At 34.1% G+C, this 17,187-nt stretch overlaps 1 protein-coding gene across 1 annotated transcript in view; it reads right to left on the bottom strand.

The window, feature by feature from the left end:
- Nucleotides 1-17,187, bottom strand: part of ADAMTS6 (ADAM metallopeptidase with thrombospondin type 1 motif 6) — a 289,952-nt gene that overhangs the window by 61,201 nt on the left and 211,564 nt on the right. Inside the window, exons 17-19 of the mRNA XM_012096844.4 lie at nucleotides 11,375-11,508; nucleotides 9,633-9,756; nucleotides 9,049-9,129 (exon numbers count right to left, since the gene is read on the bottom strand). Of these exons, the coding sequence (XP_011952234.1) occupies nucleotides 9,049-9,129; nucleotides 9,633-9,756; nucleotides 11,375-11,508 (339 nt within the window). The remainder of the gene's footprint in view (nucleotides 1-9,048; nucleotides 9,130-9,632; nucleotides 9,757-11,374; nucleotides 11,509-17,187) is intronic.

Genomic DNA, 17,187 nt, shown 5'->3' with positions numbered 1-17,187 from the left:
ACACTTACTCCTTGGAAGAAAAGTTATGACCAACCAAGACAGTTTTATTTTGCCAACAAAGGTCCATCTAGTCAAAGTTGTGGTTTTTCCAGTAGTCATGTATGGACATATGGACTATAAAGAAAGCTGAGTGCCGAAGAATTGATGCTTTTCAACTGTGGTGTTGGAGAAGACTCTTGAGAGTCCCTTGGACTGCAAAGAGATCCAACCAGTCCATCCTAAAGGAAATCAGTCCTCAATATTCATTGGAAGGACTGATGTTGAAGCTGGAACTCTTATACTTTGGCCACCTGATGCAAAGAACTGACTCATTGGAAAAGACCCTGATGCTGGGAAAGATTGAAGGCAGGAGGAGAAGGGGACAACAGAGGATGAGACGGTTGGATGGCATCACTGACTCAATGGACATGAGCTTGAGAAAACTCCGGAGTTGGTGATGGACAGGCTGCAGTCCATGGGGTTGCAAAGAGCAGGACACAACTGAGCAACTGAACTGAACTGAACAAAGTTGAAGAGATTAAGAAGAGGTAGCAAGAATACATTGAACAATTATACAAAGAAGGTCTTAATGACCCAGATAACCACAATGGTGTGATCACTTGCCTAGAGACAGATACCCTATGAATGTCAAGTCAAGTGAGCCTTAGGAAGCATCACTATGAACAAAACTAGAGGAGGCGATGGCATTTCATCAGAGCTAATTCAGATCCTAATAGATGATGCTGTTAAAGTGCTACACTCAACATGGCAGCAAAATTTGGAAAATTCAGCAGTGGCCACAGGACTGGAAAAGGTCAGTTTTCATTGCAATCCCAAAGAAGGGCAATGCCAAAGAAAGTTCAAACTACCATACAACTGTGCTCATTTCACATGCTGGCAAGGTAATGCTCAAAATCCTCCAAACTAGGCTTCAAAGAATGTGATCTGAGAACTTCCAGATGTAAAAGACAGATTTAGAAAAGGCAGAGGACCAGAGATCAAATTGCCAACATCTGTTGGATCATAGAAAAAGCAACAGAATTCCATATAAACATCTACTTCTACTTCACTGACTTCGCTAAAGCCTTTGACTGTGTGGATAACAACAAACTGTGGAAAATTCTTCAAGAGATAAGAATACCAGACCACCTGACCAGCTTCCTAAGAAACTTGTATGCAGGTCAAGAAGCAATAGTTAGAAGCAGACATGAAACAACAGGTTGGTTCCAAACTGGGAAAGGAGTTCATCAAGGCTGTATACTGTCACCCTGCTTATTTAACTTGTGTGCAGAGTACATCATACGAAATGCCAGCGTGGATGAAGCACAGCTGGAATCAAGATTACTGGGAGAAATATCAATAACATCAGATATACAAATGATACCACCTTAATGGCAGAAAGTGAAGAGGAACTAAAGAACCTCTTGATGAAAGTGAAAGAGAAGAGTGAAAAAGGTGGCTTAAAACCCAACATTCAAAAAACTAAGATCATGCCATCTGGTCCCATCACTTCATGGCAAATAGATGGAGAAACAATGGAAACAGTGACAGACTTTACTTTCTTGGGTTCCAAAATCACTGCAGCCATGAAATTAAAGATGCTTACTCCTTGGAAGAAAAACTATGACAAACCTAGATAGCATATTAAAAAGCAGAGACATCACTTTGTCCACAAGGTCTGTCTAGTGAAAGCTATGGTTTTTCCAATAGTCATCCACGGACGTGATAGCTGGACCATAAAGAAGACTGAGCACTGAAGAATTGATGCTTTTGAAATGTGGTACTGGAGAAGACTCTTCAGAGTCTGTTGGACAGCAAGAATATCAAACCAGTCAATCCTAAAATAAATCAACTGTTAATATTCATTGGAAGGACTGATGCTGAAGTGCCAATACTTTGACCACAAAGAGCTGACACATTGGAAAAGACCTAGATGACAGGAAAGATTGAGGGCAGTTGGAGAAGGGGGTGGCAGAGGATGAAATGTTTGGATGGCATTACTGACTCGATGGACATGAATTTGAGGAAACTCCAGGAGATAGTGAAGGACAGGAAAGCCTGGCATGCTGCAGTACATGGGGTCGCAAACAGTCAGACATGACTGAGCGATTAACAACAACAAATAAAAGTATATCTGAATCTGCACAATACAAAACAGTGAAAACAAAATAGAAACAAGACATCTAGCAGCTTTGAATTTTCCTTCAATTTAAGCTCTCGCTTTTTAATTTTCCTATCTACTCAGTTAAGGAATCCTAAATCACCTTTGCTAGTGTCATAATGTATTTCAGAACCACACCAAACACTTAAAGGATTGAACAAAAATTTGCTAAGGGAGGAGAATGTGAGGAGGATGTGACATTACGGACAGAGAATTATCAAAGATAAAACATCTGATGTTAGAAATCTTATTTTCGTTTGATTCTTGCTGTTGCACAAAGGAATCTAAAATTATGCTGTAAAAATAAAAAAGTCTTCTTAAACAAAGAAAGGAAGAGTCTGATGATACTGATATTCTATCTAAAGATGCATTCTAGATATAGTCTTATTTTTAAAAGATTCAAGAAAAAAGAGGTGATATTTTAAGGGGAGTAAGAACTCATAAGGGCCATAATAGAGTCTAAATCCATCTCAAGGAATCAAATATCAAATAAACAGAATTTCCATTTTTTCACATGGGAAATAACTGGGATTGGGCTTGCCCTCCAACTATAAACAACTAGAAAACTCATGAAATATATGAAGCAGCTGTTTTTAGACACTGGCCAGGATGGTGAAGAGCGGTGATATGCAAAAAGTAACATAAAGTGAGTCATATAATTTCCCTACCTTTCCGCCTGGAGGCACTCTCTGTCAGTGTAGACTAGGAGAACCAAAGCAGAACATGGTGGTCTCACTGAGTTAGGAAACAAAGATCAGAAACTAAGAAGCCTAAAATAGCTGGAATTTGCAGAACCAGAAAATTAGAGTAAAAGGAGGGAATTTGTTAGTGAATAGTAGTCTATATATACACAGGATAAAATTCCATGAAGCCATATCGCCCCACCCCAACACTAGATATCATAAGCAGAAACATTTCTAGAGCAAGAATTCAGAAGTTTCAAGCACTAGGGCATTCATCAGAGAATAATGCCTTTTTAGTGGGGCTGAGCAACTCTGGAATAAAGGCTACTCTGGACTCATCTCAACGCTGCTCAAAACAAGCCTCAAAAAGATCAAGCTCATCTACAAGTTACTTAACACTCCAAGGGGGGGGGGGAAACAATAAAAAAATCGACACTCTCAGTAAGAAAATATTCACAATGTACAACATCTAATGAAAAACTACTACAAATGGCAAGGAGGAAGAAAATATGGTCTAAACCAAGAAGGCCAAGTAAAAGCAAGAGACTCAGAAATGACAGAAATTATAGAATTAGTAGAAAATAACTTTCAAACAACTATCATAAATATACTCAAGAACTTTAAGGGAAAACAAATCTAATGAAAAAACCTGGAAGATATATATATATCTTGATGGATGCTCAGGTCAACACAAAGAAAGAAAGGATGACAGATACAGTAAATTTGCAGGTAAACAGAAAATAATTCTTATTTAAAATTTTTTTTAAAGTGTAACTGACTCTTCAGAAAAAAATAACAACAATGCATTGTGTTTATAACATGAAGAAGTAAAATGTGCTTTTGAAAAACAACACAAAGGATGGAAGAATACAATGGAAGTAATCTGTTGCAAGAGTCTTGTATCATACATAAATGTTGTAATATTATTTGAAGGTATATTGTGATAAAGATGCATTTTATAAATTCTAGAGCAACTACTGGAGAAGGCAATGGCACCCCACTCCAGTACTCTTGTCTGGAAAATCCCATGGACAGAGGAGCCTGGTGAGCCGCAGTCCATGGGGTCACTAAGAGTTGGATAGGACTGAGTGACTTCACTTTCACTTTCCACTTCCATGCATTGGAGAAGGAAATGGCAACCCACTCCAGTGTTCTTGCCTGGAGAATCCCAGGGACGGGGGAGCTTCGTGGGCTGCCATCTATGGGGTCGCACAGAGTTGGACACGACTGAAGCGACTTAGCAGCAGCAGGAGCAGAGCAACTACTATTTAAATAGAACAAAACAACATAGCTAATAAGTCATTGTGTGCGTGTGTGTGCTTAGTTGCTCAGTTGTGTCCGACTCTTTGTGAGCCCATGGACTGTAGCCTGCCAGACTCTTCTGTCAGTGGGATTTTCCAGGCAAGAATACTGGAGTAGGCAGCCATTCCCTTCTCCAGCAGATCCTCCCAACCCAGGAACTGAACTTAGGTCTCCTGCATTGCAGGCAGATTCTTTACTGTCTAAGCCACCAGAGAAGTCCACTACTGGAGTACCATAAAACATTTGATAAAACAAAAAGAAAACATAAAAGGAGAAACATGGACAGAATAGAAAAACAGCACAATGACAGACTTAAAACCAATGATTTTAATAATCCTACTAAATACAAATGATTCAGACACAGCTGACTGAGATAAAGTCTTCATGTCCTATAAAGTCGAAAATATTTTCCATGTGGCCCATTACAGAAAAAGTTTGTCAAACCCCTGCATTTAGAGATTGTATTTGAAAAAGCAAAGATTGTTAGATACCATAAGAAATAAGACTCAAACAACATGTTGCCTAGAAGAAACATATTTAAAGTTCATAAATACCTATATATGAAAAGTGGATGAACAGAAAAGAATTTACTATGCAAGCACTAATAGAAGAAATCTGGGTTGCTAGATTAGTACCAGTCAAAATAGATATGGGTCAAAGAATATCATCAGAAATAAAGAATATAGGATAACGATAAAATGTTCAACACATCAATAAAACCTAACAATCTTGAATGTCTACACACCTAACAACAAAGTTTGAAAATAAATGCAGCAAAACCTTACAAACTAATGGGAGAAATAAACAAATCCACAATTCCAGTTGGACATTTCAACAAGAATCTTTCACTATTTGCTGAAACAAACAGGCAGAAAATAAATAAAAATGTACAAGACTTCAACAAAACTATCAACCGATTTAATCTAATTGACATTTATGGAATACTAAACCCAATACCACTATAATACATATTCTTCTCAAGTGCACATGGAACATTCACTAAAAGAGACTATGCTCTGGGGCATAAAACAAACCTCAACAAAAGAACTAAAATCATACAAAGTATCTTATCTGTCCATAACAGAATTAAAATGAAAATCATTAATGACATCTGGAGTCCTCCCCAAATTATTTAGAAACTGAACAATACCTTTTAAGCCATGATTTATGGTAAATAAGAAAATATTTTAAACAGTGTTAATGAGAAAACAACATATCAAAAGTATATGGGATGAAGTTAAAGCAGTGTTTAGAGGGAAATTTATAGTGCAAACTGCTTACTTTAGAGTAGAAAACAGACTTTAAAAATCAATAATCTAAGTTTCTATCTTGATAAGCTAGAAAAATAACAAATTAAACACAAAGTGAGTCACAAAAAGGAAATAATAAAGAGAAGAATAGGAATCAATATGATGGAAAATGGAGAAATAATAGGAAAGTCATTTAAACCAAAAGCCAGTTCTTTGAAAAGACAATAAAATTAATAAAAACTACTCATCAACTTAATCTAATTGACATTTAGAGAATACTAAATGATTATGGAATACTACATAATACTAGAATGATTAAGAAAAAGAAGACACCAATCACCAATGTGAAGAATGAGAGAAGAGCCATCACTATGGATCCTACAGGCACTCAAAGAGGATAATTAGGTAATATTATACAAAGCATTATGCCAATAAATTCAACAACTTTATAGCTATTACACAAACTGAATTTTTCATCAAAAACTTCCCACACAGAAAACACCAGGCTTCACAGTTTATTTATAATTGGAGGATAATTGCTTTACAATGCTGTGTTGGTTTCTGCCATACATCAACATGAATGAATCATAGGTATACATATGTCCTCTCCTTCTTGAACTTCCCTCCTACCTCCCACCCCATACCACTCCTCTAGGTTGTCAAGGAGCACTGGGTTGAGCTTCCTGCATCATACAGCAAATTCCCACTGGCTATCTATTTTACATATGGTAAAGTGCATGTTCCAATGCTACCCTCTCAATTTGTCCCATCCTCTCCTTCCTCCACTGTGTTCATAAGTCCGTTCTCTATGTCTGTGTCTCTATTGTTGCCCTACAAATAGGTTCATTAGTACCAGTTCTCTAAAGATTCTATGTGAAGTCACTCAGTCGTGTCCGACTCTTTGCAACCCCATGAACTGTAGCCTACCAGGCTCCTCTGTCCATGGGATTTGCCAGGCAATAGTACTGGAGTGGATTGCCATTTCCTTCTCCAGGGGATCTTCCCAACCCAGGGACTGAACCCGGGTCTCCCGCATTATAGACAGACGCTTTACCGTCTGAGCCACCAGGGAAGTCCCTGCATTAATATATGGTATTTGTTTTACTCTTTCTGACTTCACTCTGTATAACAAGCTTTCAGTTCATCCACCTCACTAGAACTGACTCAAATTCATTTCTTATTATGGTTGAGCAATATTCCATTGTGTATATGTACCACAACTTCTTTATCCATTCATCTGTTGATGGACATCTAGGTTACTTCTATGTCCTGGCTATTGTAAATGGTGCTGTAATGAACACTGGGCTACATGTGTGGAAGACAATATTTTTAAGATGTCAATTCTCCTCAAATTGATCTATAGATTCCAAATAATCTCATTTTGTAGAAATTAACAAGTTGATTCAAAAAAGTATATAGAAATGTAAGGGACCTAGTGAAGCAAGAATAATTTTGAGAAAGAACAAATTTGAAGAACTAATGCTTCTTATTTTCAAGACTTAATGGAAATCTCTTATTAATCCATACAACATGGTTTTGGTTTAAGGGGAGGGAACATCAACAGACCCAAACATTTATGTGAGATTGACCTCTCATAGCAGAGAGACATTACTTTGCCAACAAAGGTCCATCTAGTCAAGGCTATGGTTTTTCCAGTAGGTCATGTATGGATGTGAGAGTTGGACTGTGAAGAAGGCTGAGCACTGAAGAATTGATGCTTTTGAACTGTGGTGCTGGAGAAGACGCTTGAGAGTCCCTTGGACTGCAAGGAGGTCCAACCAGTCCATTCTGAAGGAGATCAGCCCTGGGATTTCTTTGGAGGGAATGATGCTGAAGCTGAAACTCCAGTACTTTGGCCACCTCATGCCAAGAGTTGACTCATTGGAAAAGACTCTGATGCTGGGAGGGATTGGGGGCAGGAGGAGAATGGGATGACAGAGGATGAGATGGCTGGATGGCATCACCAACTCGATGGATATGAGTCTGAGTGAACTCCGGGAGTCGGTGATGGACAGGGAGGCCTGGCATGCTGCAATTCATGGGGTCGCAAAGAGTCGGACACGACTGAGTGACTGAATTGAACTGACCTCTCACAAAAATGTCAAGGTAGTTGAAGGGGGAAACAACTGTCTTAAATAAATGTGTTATAGCAATTGAATATCTATGCGAAAATAATTGAACCTCAACCCTTACTTCATACCTTACATAAAGATTCAAAATGGACCAAATATCTAAATGTAAAAGCTAAACTCATAATTTATTTAAGACACATTGAAGACAGTCTCTGCAACCTTAGGGTAGGAAAAAATTTTAAGGTAAGATGTGAAGGCACAAACCATAAAAAAATTAACACATTATATCTCATCAAAATTAAAAGATACAATTAAGAACAAGCCACAGACTAGAAAAAATATTCATAAAACATACACTTGAGCAGGGATTTATAACTAGTATTTATAAATAACTTACAACTTTATAAATTAAAAAAAAGTAAATAGGCAAAATATTTGTTTAGGTACTTCACACACAAAAAACATCTCTATGGGTACAGTTAAAAAGACTGACAATGCCAAGAATTGATGAGGACGTAGAACAACTGGAACTCTTTTACATTCCTGGTGGGAATGATACAATCACTTTTAAAACAGTTAATTCAATCAATTTCTTATAACGTTTTCTTGCTTGTTTTGTTTAGTCACTAAGTTATGTCCAACTCTTTTGTGACCTCATTATAGCCTGCCAGGCTCCTCTGACAATGGGATTTTCTAGGCAAAAATACTAGACTGGATTGCCATTTCCTTTTCAGGGGATATTCCAGATCCAGGGATTGAACTCATGTCTCCTCCACAGGCAGGCAGATTCTTTACTGCCAAGCCACCAGGACGCCTTCTTAAAAGGTTAAATATGTATTTATCACATGACCAGCTATTTCACTCTTAGGCTTTTTATCCAGGAGAAATGAAAATATATGTCCATACATAGCTTGTCTATGAATGTGCAAAGAAGTTTTATTTATAATAGTCGAAGACAGCAAAGACCCAAATATCCATCAACAAATGAGTGGATAAATAAATGATGGTATAATCATATAATGGAATACTATTTGGCAATAAAAAATGAATGAACTTTGAACACACTCAGCAATATAGATGAATCTTAAAATCATTTGTTATGAACGAGAAAAGCCAGATGTAAAAGTACATATTATTATGATCCTATTTATGTGAATATAAAAATCTAGAATAAAGAAAGGTAATATAATAATGTCAGAATAACAATAGTACGTCAGAAAAGATTAATGTTTTCTGAGGCTAAGGCTGGGGAGACTTGACTGCAAAGGATAAGGAAAGAATGTTCTGGAGTCATATAAATGTCCTACATTTTGGTTGTAGTATTTATATGGATACATAGACACACACACATATAACTGTAACACTCTTTGAACTATACACTTACAAAGAATGCATTTTATTTTATGCAAATTATTTTTAAAAACATCAAACCACCCATAAAGAGTAAGGTGTAAACTGCTAATTTTTTGTTTAGTTCTTTCATGTGGAACTTCTTTTTTAACATCAAAGTGTTCTACCTCAAAGCAGTATGTTTTTTCCTTCCTGATATTGTGCTGCTTTTCCTCATTAATATTTAAAATCTAGCAAAATATGCTACTTACCAATATAGTTCTTTGACATGGCAACTTCTTTGACTTCAATGTGAACAGAGCCTCTTGGTATCTGCACTACTTCCATGTAGCCTGGAACACAGAAGATTACCAGTAATAAGCAGCATCTGGAGCTTTCATCAGAAAATGAGTGTTTAGTAACCATTCAGCAGTTAAGTTTCCTTATTCTTCTATTCTTTCTATACACTTTATAAATTATAAGTAATGAGTAAATTTCCCTTTGGGTTCATGAATACACCTAGAGTATTATCTTTCTCTAAATCATCTCAAAATATCTTTAAATCCTCAAAACATATAATATTGGTTCATGGTTTGTTTTTTTTTTCCCTCAACACAGGCTCTACAGGAATTCCCATCTTGAAGAAACATTACTAAATGAAGCCAAGCAGAAATAGAATAATATTTCCTTAAAATAATTAATCTGAAGCCATATTTAATATTTAAAAGATTGAAAGTAATTTGGGGAGAAATCACTGTCTACTTAAATAAAGAAAATTTTAAAATAAGGGGGAAATCAAGTAATTTGTCTTCAAGTACACCAGAGGTGTGAGGAAGAGTTCTTTCTACACACTCACCTCCTCTGGGCAACGAATCATTGAAGAACCCTTCAATGGCATCGCATGTGCTTCCATCCCCTCCACAGACTCGACATCTATCTTCCCTAGCATCGGATCCCAAAATATTATCACAACCTACATGCTGAAAACAGAGAAGAATATTCAGTGTGTCAAAAAGAGGAACTCTTGGACCCACTAATCAAATGAATACAACTTACTTATCTACTTGCTTTTCCAGTAAAGGAAATCTAAACAGGAAATGTGAACCACTTCTACCTTCATTTTCTGGTAATTCTAGCTAACATTTTTCAACATATAATTTGAAAGAAAAATATTCTGATTCCCCAGGAATGTATACCTACATTTCTAGACTAGATTTCTTCTTCATTTATAGACACCATGCTTCAATTCTTAAAATATTATAATTTGTTGGCAATGGATTCTTATATATAACCTCAATTAACTCAGAAAAAATGGCATATGGTCCTATACAACATGGGTGATAACAACAAGAGTCTTTACTGAGCATTATGGTTTGCCCTTTCTAAACCACTGACCCTTTAGGATATCCAATTGTTAGTATTAATGAAAAGACTAGTTGTGGAATTGATCCTGATGTGGATACCTGTTTCCATCAGCTGAATAAAATTATCATAAAGAAAAGAAGATGTAAACATGTAATTTTAGAACCTGAAAGCCTACCTTTCTGTTTTGCATTTAATCATAGAAATACAGTTTGTATCTATATTTTTGGCATATTTTGGCACTTTATTTGTAACTTGTCTTTTATCCACTAAACTAGGCATGTAGTCTCTGAATATAACCTGTGTCTAGGTCTTTTTTATCTGAAAAACATTTTTATACTATCCCAGAAACAAGTTTTTTTTCAAGTAAATATATAAACACACACACACACACACACTGTATCATCTGATACATAACAACACACACTGCATCATCTGATACATAAGATATATTTGGAGGCAAGTTAATAAGGACATAATTTGCAAGAAATTATAAGGTTAATTAAAGTAGACGCGGTTTTTTGTTTGTTTGTTTTAAAATCTTTTCTTTCTCAGTTTCTGGCATTCAGTTTATGCTTCTCTTTAAGGTAAAACAAAAGCAGACAAGGAAAAAAGTTAAGAGAACAGTGGCTTTTGTGGCTTTTCTTACGATAAGATGCATACACAGTTCTAGGAAAACACCATGGATTTGCTCCTGCAATTTCCAACTGACTGGTCTGGCTAATTATCTGAAGTAAACACTTTAAAAAGGTAAGACTAATTCTATAATCAAAACTACTATAAATGCTTCAAAAGAAGACAGAATGAGAAGAGCATAGCTAGTTTACATTTTGACAAAATATTTTGCTATGAAATACATCAAATAATCTTTCATTGAGAACACACAGTAGCCGTACAAATAAGAATTGAATCCTCATTCCCTCTCTTTTGCTATCATCTTGTTTATAAATAGAACATAAGAATAATGAAAATTAAATTCCAAAATATTTTCATAGTTCTAGCAATTCCTATAAATATAACTAGAACACCAGAATAAATCACATTTGCAAGGTGCTTGTGAATGGATAATTCTACCTTTAATTGTGTACATTTCTTATAGAAAATCAAATGAGTCCAAAATGCAGCTTTCTTTATTAAAAATTAGCATAGTATTAATTAGGAGCTACTATCTGAGAAAAAGAGACAACAGCCTCAAAAACCCCAGCAAAATGGAGTGAGATTCAAAATCTGAGCAACCTTGCATTCTCCATTGATACAGATATCCAGTGAATCCGCATTGCACTGAGTCCCATCAATCACCGCAGGGGAACGTTCAGTGTAGAAATTGTAACCTTCAGCCAAGCAGTTCAATGCACAAGGTTTTACCCCACCTGGAAGAGTAATAAATGGAGAGATAGTAGAAGAAAAGTAAATGGAGTGTAAGGAATAGTGATTCAATATTATCCATGGCAAATTTATGATTGATATAGACATCATTCTCTGTTCTATTGCCTTCTTTGGTAAAATTTCATGTTTATTTGTATGGCTTGTGCAACTTGACGGAGGATCTACTGAGTAATATTACAGTTTTAAAATTTCAGGTATTTCCCATATATATATTTTCAATATATTTTAGGTCAGAAGGGATCATAGTGGAGGTAACTGAATATTGAAAAGAAATGGAGGAAAAAAAGCAATTTTTAAAAACTAAAAAAAAAAGTTTAAGACCTTGAGAATGATCTCGTAAGATAAATACAAACTTATGCAAATGATATCACTTGTTACTGAAGATGATACAAAAACTGGTACTTCAAGCAGAGATATGGTAGTTGTAAAATTAAACTTAGACCTGTTTTAAACATATCAGGGACTTCCCTCACAGCTGGAGGTTAAGACTCCGAGCTTCCACTGCAGGGGGCGTGGGCTAAGTCGGGGGACTAAGATCCCACATGCTGCCTGGTGCTGCCAAAAAGTAAAAAATAAAAACATAAAAATAAAAAAAATAAAATAAAAATAAAAACATAAAAATAAATAAATATATTCCATGAATATGGCTTTAGCATGGAGATAAATTCTTATGATTAGCAAATCAAAGATAAAAATATATTAAATTTGAATAATTCTATGAGATCAATAAATTGAAGAAATATTGCATAGCATCATATGTATTTTAGCTTAAATAAACTGAATAAAAACTTTAAAATAAACTTTAATTAAAAATCTGATTTTATATTGTGAATAAATTCATGTAGTAACTTGAGCATTTTTATTTTGTCACTGAAATCTGTATTTCAATGGTTGTATGTATTTTTCAAGGTTGATGTGAAACAGGTAAAAACAGATATAAATAGTAGCAATTTAAAAAATAAGCGGAAAAAAAAAAACAGCAAAAAACAAACAAACAAAAAAAAGCGGAGTGCATAACTTCTCAGTATACTGGAAAAGTAGCAATAAATATGAATTTACTTTTATTCAAAACTGCACATAAAAAAGCTATTAATAAATACATAATTATTTTAAAATACTTTCTTTTGAACTCTTGCTTTGGTCTTATTGTAATGATCTTATAAAATTTATCTTTGAAATAAAAAAAGACTACTTCTAAACAAGAAAATTAGGCAGGAAGATGATATGCCTAGGTCTTAGTAAAGGTAGAATCCAGGTCTCTACAGGGTGAAGTAGAGGAAAAGCCAGCTGACTGGTAGAGACAATAAGAGAGAACAATCCATTAAAGATCACTGTTACAGTTGACGTTTATCATGTAAGAAGATGGCCCAATACTGCCAGATATTCTGTTTTTCCAAGAGAAGATAAAAACCTAGATTTTAAAACTATAAACTCTTCTTGGTAACTCATTTAAAGTTTTCAAAAATACTGTGGAGTTTAAAACATATATATAAGTAAAAACGGTTCCTGAACTGCCAGTTTACAACTTCTGGCTTAATTTCATGTTTTCTTCCATTTTCAGTGTCTACAGGCTATAGAACTTCTATATAACTTATGATGTTATTACTAGGCTTAGGTTAATGATATATTTTGCTGTACTAAGCACAGAAATAATAAGTAATAAATAAAATATTTTCTTCCTGAACTGATAATCAAGGTACTATATTTATTTATATAAGATTCTTGTGAATAAAATTGCTCTAAATTTCCACAGATCTTACTGGGAATTTTTTTTTCATTACTACCCAATATAGTTCTTTCCCCACCTCTTTATTGTAATGCTTTGGAATTTTATGCAGCTTTTATGCATCAGGTTTTAAAAAGAGAAACTTTTATTTATATAGTTTTAGTATTAATTATGTAAGGTAGTATTTCATAGGCAGGACATATAAATGCTATGGCATATTCCTTAGCCCACTATACTATATGATAATAATACAAATAAATTTATTCTTCTTTTATTGTTGAAGATGTGTTCAGCTTCCTCCACTACAATAGGTTTTTAGAAGAGGTAATGCTACTATTTCAAGCAGGGATTTAAGATGATTATCTGAATGGAAGGTTACATTATCAGTTACCTTCACTTAAAGCTCATTATGAATTTAGGGTTAATTACTAAGCACACAATTATTAAGATGCTAGTGATTAAATCTGTGAACTATTTCAGAGACTTACTTCTACAGTAAGACAAAACAATCCCAAATGTATATGTACCTAATAAAAGCAATTCAAAATACATGAAGCAAAAACTTCAACCACATATAAAAAGAAAAGTTGTAAAATACTTGAAGATTTTAAGACACTTCTCTCAGGAACTAATTTAAAAACCAGAGCAGAAGGAAATCATAAAGATTATATAAAAGACCTGAAAAATATTATGTCAGCTTGACATGATGATCATATAGAACACAACAGCCAACAACTGGAGAAAATATATCCTTTTCAAGTATACACAGAACATACATCAAACTGGACAAGAAGCTGTATCATAAAACAAATTTTAACTAATTAAAAAAACTTAAATCATTTAGACTACTACTGATCATAATATAAATAAATTATAAATCATTAACCAAAAATTAGAGAAAATTTTAAATTATTTAGAAATAAAAATAACATAGCTTTAAATAACACATGGGCCAAAGAAGAAATTACAATTTAAATAAGAAAATATTTTTAACTGAAGGAAGTAACAATATATAGAATTTGGGGAATGCAAGATAGCAAAATAAACTCCTCAACCAAAATAATAATAAGAGCAAAAAACTAATTAGAAAAAAGGATAAAAGCTTTTTTTCTTTGAAAAGAGTAATAAAATTGATAAACTTCAAGCAAGACTGATCAAGAAAAAGAGAGAAGATACATATTATCAATATCAGAAATACAATAGTATATATCACTACAGATCCTACAGATATTAAACAGGATAATAAGAGAATGTTATGACAGTTTTCTGCCAATAAATTGGACAAAATGGAAGTAACATAAATTTCTTAAAGACAAACTCAAAAACTGACATAAAAATAAAAAAATGTGAATAACTCTGCATCTATTAATGGAGTTGAGTTTATAATAAAAAAAAATTCTTTTCACAAAGAAAATACTGAGCCTAGATGGTTTAACTAGTAAAATCTGTTCTAAGGAGGAAATATTATTAACCCTACGAACTCTTCCAAAGTAAATAAGAATTCTATTTCTGGAAGCCAGATTAACTTTGACACCAAAACTTGTCAAAACCATGAGAAGAAAAAATTTACAAATAAATATTCCTTATGACCATAGATGTAAACATCCTTAATTAAATATAAGCTATGAAGCCCAATAACATGTAAAAAAGGTCATCAACACCTGGAGTTTAATGTGAAAAGCAAATGTTGATTTGGCATTACAAAATCTATCAACTAACTCCCTCTATAAACAGAATAAAGATGAAAACACATATAATTGACACATGCACAAACTTTACTGAAGGGCCAAGTCAGTTAATTAAGGGAAGAAAATAAAATAAAAAGGCAAAACGATTGGGAAAAAAAGTACCTATCTCCAGATAGCAAGACTATTTACCAAGAAAATTCTGAACAATCTACTAAACAACTATTAGAACTAGAAAGGAAATTTAGAAGGGTCACAGAATATGTAAGTTAATATATAAAAATCAATTTTATTTGTATATATTAGAGCAAACTATTGAAAATGAAAAATTTTAAATCTTTATTTACAATATTGTCAAAACCATAAATTGCTCAGGAAAAGATTTAACAGCAGATGTGATAACCTTAAACCTAACACTATAAAGCACAGCTGAGAGAAGTTAAGCAAAACATGGAGAGATACACCACATTCATAAACTGGAAAACTCGATAGTTAGCAAGGTAGTTCTCCCTCAATTGATGCATAGATTCAACAGGAAAACAACCATAAGCCCAACATGTTCTTCTGTAAAAATTAACAACTGACTCTAAAATTTATGTGGAAATGCAAAACAGAATACCCAAAGAGCTCTTGAAAAAAAGACCCAAGTAGGAGGAGCTTATACTTGCTATGTCTAAGACTATATAGTTAAAGTAATTCAGTCAGTATGGCACCAGGATAGGACTGACAAATACATCAATGAAACAAAATAGAGTCTGTAAATATACTACAAATACATATCATACCCCCAAATTATTTTTAGAGTGTAGATCTAAAGACCAAAACCATAAGGTTTTTAAAAGAAAACATAAGAAAATATCTTTCTGAGTTAAGGGAGGCAAAGATTTCTAAGACCGGACAGAGAACACAATGACTATAAAATATTTAAAAGCTGAAAAATTAGAAGTCATCAAAATTAAAATCTTACATTCATCCAAAATATCATAAGCTATGAGAAAATACTTGTAAAATTTATAAATGAACCACTTGAAAATAAAAGATAAATAACCAATTTAAAAATAAGCAAAGGATTTGAACAAACATTTTATAAGAGAAGATATAGAAATGCTCAATAAGCACATGAAAATGTGCTCAACACATTCAATAATCAGAAAGTGCAAATTAAAACTTCATTGAGACAACATTATAGACCCACAAGAAGACTGCAAACACCAAATGTTGGCAAGGATGAAGAGCAAACAGAACTCTCATACAGTGGTGGTGGGAGTGTGCTTGGTATAATACTTCGGAAAAACATCTGCAAGTTTCTTTTAAAACTAAACTCACAGCTATCCTATGGGTTAGAAATCCCACCCTTAAGTATTTACCCAGGAAAAATGAAAACTATGCCCATAAAAAGACAAATACAAATGTTTATAGCAGCTTATTGATAACAGCTGTAAACTAGAAACAATATAGGTTTCCATCAATAGCAGAATGGAAAAACAAACTGGTTAGTACAATGGAATACTGCTCAGCAATAAAAAAGAATGAACTAATTACATTTGCTGTGATATGGATAGATCTCAAAAACATCAGGCTTAGAGAAGCCTTACATGAGACTAAATATGGCATGATTTTATTTACACAAAGTTCTGTAACAGACAAAACTAACTGATACGGGGGAAAAAAAATCAGAACTGGCTGCCTCTTGTAAGTAGGTTGAGCCAGTTGCTGAATAAGAAGGATGAAGACTATGAGAATTTTGGAGGCAATGGTAATGTTCTGTAACTCAGTAAGGTTTTATAGGTGCATGTGTTTGTCAAAACTCAGGGAAAGTACAGTTAGGTAGGTTAAGATCTGTGTACATTGTACATAATCTTCCCTCATAATTTCATTGTACATAATCTTCCCTCAAAAGAAAAATAAATATTGAACTGCAGTTAATCTTATGTATGCTGAGGTATTTAGACAGGAAAGTATACTGATGACTACAATTTACTTTGAAATGCACCTGAAAACAGAATAAATTAATGAATGGATAAAGAGATGACTATACATGTAATAAAGAAGTATATTAAAATATTAATCATAGAATCTTGGTGGTGGGTATACAGTTGTCACTGCAAAATTATTTTAACATTGCTGTGTTGGAAAGTTTTCAGAGTAAAATGTTGAGGGAATTCCCTGGTGGTCTAGTGCTTAGGACTCAACACTTCCACTACTGGGGCCTGGGTTCAATCCCTGCTTGAGGAACTAAGATCCCCTAGCTA

Source organism: Ovis aries, chromosome 16, assembly GCF_016772045.2.
Source record: "Ovis aries strain OAR_USU_Benz2616 breed Rambouillet chromosome 16, ARS-UI_Ramb_v3.0, whole genome shotgun sequence".
NCBI classification, from domain to species: domain Eukaryota; kingdom Metazoa; phylum Chordata; class Mammalia; order Artiodactyla; family Bovidae; genus Ovis; species Ovis aries.
Note: the sequence above shows the minus strand (reverse complement) of the source record. Positions and strands in the feature narration are given on the sequence as shown.